Source organism: Oreochromis aureus, linkage group 7 (genome assembly GCF_013358895.1).
Source record: "Oreochromis aureus strain Israel breed Guangdong linkage group 7, ZZ_aureus, whole genome shotgun sequence".
Lineage (NCBI taxonomy): Eukaryota > Metazoa > Chordata > Actinopteri > Cichliformes > Cichlidae > Oreochromis > Oreochromis aureus.
In genome coordinates, this window is record NC_052948.1 from 44,078,831 (window position 1) to 44,087,026 (window position 8,196).

The window sequence follows — 8,196 nt, forward strand, 5'->3', positions numbered from 1 at the left end:
TACATGCATTGAATACATACAAGCATATTACTATGCCATTAGTCTTGGGGTTTATTTGTATGCTACATATGCTGCCGTCATTGTGTGAAATTGCTTTGGTTATGTTTAACATGAATACCTGTCATTGCTACATATGTCAGACTCAGAGTTAAACTGGAGACAATGAGTCGAGTCTCAATCAGGGACTGTGAAAAATGACCTTTGGTTGGGCTAAATTAAATGGGCTACACAGACAGATCATTTAATTACATCTGCTCACATTTACTTTATGTCTCCAGCTATTTTCAATTACGGTGGATCAAACTATAATCATTAAACAAAAGTCATGATTTCAAATAAATGATTAAAAACAACCGGGACACTCAAACACTAGTTTTTCCAGGAAGATCTATACTGGTTCTGCATACAAATAAACACTTATTTCCTGTTGCATGTCACTAGTTTCTACCTGTAAATGCACAGCCAATCATGTCCCAAAAAGCTTTAACATGAAGCTACTTCCCACTGTTAACAGAGCATTGTTTTACCACAGTTTAGTAAAGTTTAGTAAAGTGCAGCATACATGCAGCATAACACTATATATAAACTGCAAAAGACTGAATATCATCTAAAACCTGTGATTCATGTGTCAAAATCAAGATTTTTTGCATCAGCGCATAAGTCTGTGCAGTCAAAATTAAAAATTCCTCTGGCACAGTGCAAACCGGGGGGGTGAAAATGGTTAGCTATTTTGTCACAATGACTCTTGAAGTGTGTTACTCATTGTCTAATTTCCTAAGAGTTTTGTTCTGCAACGTTTCACTGACATTGAACTCCTGCTGTGCCACACTGTTAATTTTGTGAGTATAACAGACTGACATTTTGTAGTAGTTATGAAACGTTGCATTCAAAAGCAAGGTTGGAAAGAATATATATATATTTGCTGTCGTGTGAAAAAGAATGTTTTCACAGGACTCAATGCAATCCTGTGAATAACTAAGGACACTTTTATTGCTTCTTTTAGTGCTGCTAATCAAATACACTCTATGATCATCAGAAAGTGTGAGCATCTTTATAAAAGAAGAAGTTTGAGCACATTCAGCTGTGTGCTAACCCAAAGCCAAGGAGGAAAGAGATCAACAATTACCTTGGAGAAGCAGGAAGGGTTTTTTATTATTATTATTATCATTATTATTATTATTATTATTATTATTATTATTATTATTAACCTTTATTTAACCGGGGAAAAAACTCTTGATATCAAAAATGTCCTGGCCAAGCAGGACAGCAGTGCAATCATAATTTGCATAAATTAATAGCACATACACAAACAAATCCATACAGCAGCTAAGTGTGTATGGATACACGATCCTAAACACACCAACAAATCTAACAAAGAAATCTGAAAAAGAAACAAATCAAGATGTCCCAGACAAAGTCTGGCTGAAGTCCTGTGGTACGACCTTAAGTGAGCTGAGCATAAAGAAAATTTTAATGAACTGAAGCAATATTAAAAATGATGTGGGCCAGAATTCCTCCATAACAATGTGAAAATTGATACAGTCATACAGAAAACAATCATCTCGAGTTATTGATGATAAAGGTGGTTTTACGAGGTATCGAATCACAGGCCGTTCTTAGCTTTTCATAGAAATCCTGTTAAAACTTTTTTTTTACATGGATGTAGACAACAGTCACAGAAAGAAAAAGAAATTGTACACAGCACAGAACAAAATCCTAATGGTCTGCAAGATGTAATGCATGGCTGTCGACACAGAGCACAGGCCTACTGTGTACAATAGTACATTATAGTAACAAATCAGTGCTGGAAAGTGAGGGTGATCCTGACAGATTTTCATCCACGATCTTTTCTCCTACATCTTCCTTTACACTGTTGTGCTCTGTTTTTACTTTCCTTTACATTGCTATATCATCACATATCTTTATTCTTATGGGCAGGCTGTTGCCCCCATTAAATGTTTATCTTAGCAGCTCCTCTAAGACCACAAATGACTGTAACTCTATAAAAATGCTTTACAGTCTTCATACTCATGACTTCCAATGTGTGTGTTTGGCAGATTTTGACAAATAAACAGGCTATTCTGAATATGATGACTCACACAATGCGATAGTGCTGCATTAATTTGGACAATTAAAGTATTGAACTGATATAAATGTCTGTTTCGCTCACACAGACATAAGCAGGCTGTAACTCTTCACACTGTAAACAATTGCACAGTCATTTGCCTTTTTATTTATTATGAGCACATGTTTAGGGGGATTTTACGTATTTTGAAAACTTCAGCAGAAATAATCGAAAGCAACTTGAGCAAAATTATATTTAGAAACTTGCAGATGATGTTAGAATCACACAATGCTGTTCGGCCTGCATTACACTGAACGAGAGAATGATGTGTCCTTTGCATTATATGCAAATATAATGGCAGAATAAAGCAGAATGCAGAACCACTTGTTCTTGAAGAGTATTTCTTTGAGTACAATACAATAAAAAACACAACAGCAGTCAGCTATCATCACAAAATTAATAGTCTGTAATAGCAGCTACTCAGTGTCAGTCAACATATGTAGCACACAATTATTATGGAATTAGAAGGTGAAGAATACACCTACACAGTCCACTAATGTTCTGAGAGAATATGCATTTTTACCACCCTGGTTTATACAGCATCAAAGTAATGTTGTGACTCAGCGGGTGAAATTTCATTTTGCCAGTTAAAACATTTTGGAGGTTAACAGTGTTTTGTTTCAATAATGAACTTTTGTGGAAAGTGCATGTTCAGTACTGAGAAATCTAAAAAGGGCCCAAGAAACGTGTCAAAGTGGGTGAGAGCAAACATAAAAGAAATGGTCTAACATGAACAGAAAGCTTTTCAAATGTCACGTTCTGCACCTTTAATCTGCAACTGCTGTAACAGCCAGCTTGACCTTTTATGGGTTTTGCTGCCGTGGAAGAAAGGAAAGCCTATTTAATGAATGTTTCGTAGATATTTTAGGCTTAGTAGAAAGTGTTTACATGTAAAATGTAAGTTTAAGCTTAATGAGATTATGTTTATAATAAAAAAAAACACTTTGCAGAAATTAAAGTTCTTAATGATAAGAAAAACAAACAGTAAGACTTTTTCTTGTCATGAATTTTCATTGAAGCTCTCCTATTGGCTTCATTCTTGGTATATATTTGTGGCTCATGCTTTATGCTTAACCTGTAATCCCAAGTCTATCATATTTGTTACATGAGTTTTTGAGAGCTTTACACCATTTTTTATCCCTAACTCCTTCATACGTTTTTGATTGTTTAACATAAACAAACTGTGGGCAATAAATTGCAAATTAAAACTCATACATGCCACTTTTTCTTTAGTTCACTTAAAAAAATAACATTTTCTGGCAATTATTTCATGAGTCAGCATTTGCAGGGTTTAAAAATGAAACCTGCATAAGAGCCAAAATGTAAGAAGGTGAGAATGTGCACACTAATAAAGTTGAAGGTAAAACACTTATTTTAAAGTCAGAAGTGGGAAACTGATTTTCCCAAAGGGTCACATGAGAAACTGGGACTGTTGTGGAAGGCCACGCCAATAACAACAACCACAACAGTCCCAGTTTCTCATGTGGCCCTTTGGGAACATTTTAAACATCATGAACTAGAAAGTCGAACCCATTTCAGTGTGGAGTATATGAGTGTATACTTCCACTTTCTGGTTAAAATGTAGGTTAACTTTTCAAGTAGCATAGGGTATGTTACAGAACAGCTCCCAAACATGTCTACAAATAAACTGAAGGCGCTTATAAGTTCAGACCATAACAGATTTAAAGTGTCAAATAGTCAGCACTGTAAAATCCAAAATTAAAATAAAATATTTCCCACTTCCATTTTAAATAAGTTCCACAATGATAAATGAATCCATTCACTGCCTGTCCGTATCTCTGCCCTGCACACTTGGCCCATGTAAATCTGTTCGTTACGTGAGGATCCTATTAAGTTCCACAGTGTTATTCCATTATTGTTATCTACTTCCGACTGTTAACAGCAAAAGCTAGGTGATGATGTGACATGTATTTTTTCCATTTGTACCGTTGCCTTGGCCTTGATAAGAGTGTAAGCATGCCAGTGTCAAAAAAGGGAAGTGGGAGGGTTCAGAGGGCAGCAGGGAACCTGATGGTAGACTTGTCATTAGGACAAGCTGGCGCTCGAGACCAGGAATCTGACACCACCTTCTCACAAATGCTACCACTTGGAGTGGCGTCTCATCCTGAGTGATGGCCTACAAGACTCCAGGCTCTGACACCTCTTTATCACTCTGGTATGGAAGCGGGCAGAGTGAGGCCCGCCAGGCATGTGGCGCTAGAGGGACGGGGATTACGGCTGACTGATGGGGAGTGCGGTGATTACCTGACAATGAAATATGTTGCACAAGCTCAAAAACTGCTCAGTGAACATATTTGTTTTCAGATATTTTATTTTTTTTTCCCAACCGTATTAGCATTTATGTCGAAAGCCAAAAAGCAAGATATGAATGGCTGCTATAAAGCATGATTTCACAGCAGTCGACTGCAAGATTAAGCACGAGAAATAACATTTTTCAGACAAGAAGCCCCCGAAGAGCTCCAACACACCGTAAAATCCTCTCCTGGTCAAAAGCCATCGAAAATACATTTTCTGCAAGTATGGCAAGCAAATAGGAGAAAAAATGTCACAGTCTTTAAATCATCTGGCTGGCTCCAACATGCCACAGGGCAAAGAAGCAAATTATGTCATTTAGAAATTTGTGGCTGAATATCTCAATATAAAGCATTTCAGCAGGATTGTTATTCAAATAACACATAAGGCTTTTCATAATTTAAAAAAACACACATTACAGTTTATGTAGTGCATAAAATATGTATAAATTATTGAAATAAATATAGATATTGAAGGAAATGTGGAGACTTATAGAGGAAGTTTTTTGTTTAATTTCTCTCAGAATCCCAAAATATTCAGAAGGTTATTGCTGTTGTCTGCATTATTTAGCTTTTTGGCTTACTCCTCATGATGTGGCACGAGACGGGAACAACATTTATACTTTGATTTTCAGATGTTTGCTGTCAGACAATCGTTTCCTCTCTCTTGTTTCGACTACAGTAATAGATCATTGTGGTTAATAAGATTTGCAGCATTATATCGAAAGGCTTATAGTCTACATTAATATAAGGATTATTGATTTATCTTTATACAATTGCAAATTTACATCATGTGTTCATTTCTAATTTACAACTAAGTCCTGACCTGTGCTTTTTACACACCAATGCATAAGATCATAGATAGATAGATAGATAGATAGATAGATAGATAGATAGATAGATAGATAGATAGATAGATAGATAGAGATGTTTCTAAGATGATGACTTTTAGATCCATCACAACACAGTCTTAGTAATAAGTAATAAGTAATATTCTGAGGACTATCTGCAGCCACACTCTGCCACCACCATTCCCTCATACTTGTGGTTGAAAGTGATCGCCCCATTATCGTGATAAAGTAGTGAGATTGGCTCCAACTTCGTGGGCACACAGCAGGCACGCGGTGCTCTATCTGGACTCTTAATGCTCAGCAGAGTCTGCACTATGGCATGTTTGGTGGGGGAGACCTCAGAAGTCATAGGCGGGTTGCATACGCCGTTGCACTTGTACGCTTCGTAGCCCAGAGGCTGGATGATCCATGAATCCCAGCCAATGTCTTTAAAATCCACAAAGAGAGGTGTTCTTTTGCATGACTCGCTCTTAACATTGCGACGGATTCGAGGAGGTGCGTCATAGATAAGGTTGGACTGCGGTTGCATGAGAGACTGTTGGTTCAGCTCGTCCTGTTTAGCATGGCCGTTCTTGTGATTAACATGCTCCCAGAAGGGTTCTTGGCCCCTGCCCATGTTCTCAGGAAGGTCATTCTCGTGGTTAATCATTTGGATGAGCTCTTGTTTGTCCTGTTTGTGGTCTCTGCTCTGATCATCTGAGAACACAATCATTATTGTATTGTGTTTCCCGTCCAAGCTCCTGTCAATGTCCACCAAAGTTTCTGCCTCCTCTGTGGCCTCTTGTGTGGCACCTTCATCCTCTGACCCCATACATGCAAGATGAACCTCGAGTCTGTGAGTTGCACACCCTGACTTCCGCCAGAGTGTAACCACATGCGTCAGGTCAAATGACACCCAGCTATTATCTTTTGCATGGATATGCTTTGTCACCAGTTCCTCCAGATCCTTCATCTCCAACACCTCCTCTTTATCCCTCCTTCTCCCTTCTTTCCCCACCTCTTTAGTCCAAACAACTCCCTCATGTACTTTGTAGATTGTCACCTTGCAATCAAAGCCAGCAGACGGTCTTTGGGCCTTCCAGACCAAAGTGAAAAGTCGAAGTTCAGCTAATGTTATTCGCTCGTGGTGGGGCAAGGAGATATTAAACAGCAAGGGATATATCCTTACACCCCTGGGTGTTATACTGTAGGGGGATGAATCTGAAATTAAAGGATGAAAAAGCGTGCTTCAAAACTTTTTGTATGAATGTGCGTGGTCAGACTTATGGCACTCTCACTCATAAATTGTCAGGATGAAATGAAACAATAATAATTCGCATTTATAGTACATCACTTTCCCCTCCATAAGTCAAAACTGTTGAATAATTTAAATTCCTGAACACAACATTAAACGTGACAAGAGTGTGAAGAAAGAAAAAATGCGAGTGGTAATATTTAAATGTTTACAAAACAAAAAGAAGCTTGTACCTTCATTATTGAAGCTGCGCACAATGTTGGCTGACGGCACAGCAGTCCGGTCATTAGCAAATCGGTTGTACAGCTCAAGCATGTACTCTGGCGGCTCTTTGTATGCAGCAATTTGCCGGGTCTGGGGCCTCAGCTTTGTGAGGTTCAGCGTGGACAGAAACTGGCTTAGAAAGTCCTGTGCATCAACCAGTGGATTATCAACCACGACACTACCAAGTGATGCCCTGTGATGGTTCTCAGCGGGGTTGATAGGACTGCTCAAGCTCAGATGAATGATCACCAGAAGGAAGTAGATAAACCCAAGGTTGGAGAAAAGTGAAGTGATCATGGCTGAATGGAGGAAATGCTTAATTCCAAAGAGTAGACATAAGAAAGGAAGATGAGAGCCTTTGGAGAAAACACCTGCAGAAAGTGCAACCTTGTTCCAGAGGTTTCTCTGTTAAAGGCCAACAGGTTGCAGTTGGGGACAAAGGGAAAACAGCTTTGCCCTTGTTGATCTGGTGGTTAGGTTCTGAGGGCAGGGCTGTGCTGACCAATGTGCTGTGCATGTTTGGAGATGTCACTAAAGCATGGGCTGCCCTCCTCTCTCTCTGCACAAGGATCTTATGACATTCAGTCCACTGATATTCTCATTTACATGCAGTGAATTTAGGCAAAAAAAAAGTTGTAAAAACAGAGTAGAATGTACCATTTTAAAATCAAATAATCTTCCGTGTGATTTGGGTGGTTTTCCATATTTTTTAACCACAAATTGAATTTTAAATATAGCACATAGGCTTTCATATAACTCATGCAACCCATATTTATACTTGATACTTTAACTTTCATCTCATTATCTCATAGATGTCTTGTATTTATTTATTCAAGCTTTACGCTGTGGGTCGGGTGAAACATTTCAATTCGTCATACATTCTGTACGTATTGCAGAATTAAGAGAAAAGTTGTCTTTGACTTTGTGTACTTGCAAAACTAATTAAAAATAAAATATACTGTAAATGACTTCAGTTTTTGTCTTTTAGAGTTTTTCTCAGCACTTCCTGCCTGATGTTGAGACTGATCTCAACATGACTGTGACCCATTAAATGCAGGTAATAGACTACAAATTGACTGCTGTATTGACAGTTATTTTTATGGTGTTTTCCTACTGTTATTTTATCTGTGCTGTGATTTTGTTCTTTAAGTCCTTGTAAGGCGTCCTTGAGTGTGGTGAAAGGCACCTATATATAAAATCGATTATTGTTATTAATATTAAGTAAAAAGTATTAGCATTTTATGGTTTGCAATCTTCACAAAATGCCTCAGTATCTCAATTTTTCATTCACCGTCTTAAATAAGATTAAACATTTTTATAACGGTGATGAAATCATAATCCTGTTTGTGCATAGTTTTATTTGATTTTTGTATCCAAAACGGGAGTAGTTTTGTGAATTAGCCGTGCTCC

The 8,196-nt window shown here is 37.9% G+C and overlaps 1 protein-coding gene across 1 annotated transcript; it reads right to left on the reverse strand.

Annotated features, from left to right (window-relative positions):
* Positions 1-5,439: 5,439 nt before the first annotated feature.
* On the reverse strand, positions 5,440-7,083 carry LOC116322395 (bone morphogenetic protein 10-like). Its single transcript, XM_031742442.1, has 2 exons — positions 6,756-7,083; positions 5,440-6,488 (listed from the first exon to the last, which is right to left on the reverse strand). Exons 1-2 carry the CDS (start codon positions 7,081-7,083, stop codon positions 5,440-5,442), a joined length of 1,377 nt encoding a protein of 458 aa, XP_031598302.1.
* Between the last annotated feature and the right edge of the window lie 1,113 nt (positions 7,084-8,196).

Bases quoted from the DNA above. Each gene is read 5' to 3' on its own strand.
- LOC116322395 (XM_031742442.1), bottom strand. From the start codon at position 7,083: ATGATCACTTCACTTTTCTCCAACCTTGGGTTTATCTACTTCCTTCTG. The intron at 6,489-6,755 runs GTACAAGCTTCT...CTTTAATTTCAG, and splicing joins GCGCAGCTTCAATAATGAAG to ATTCATCCCCCTACAGTATA.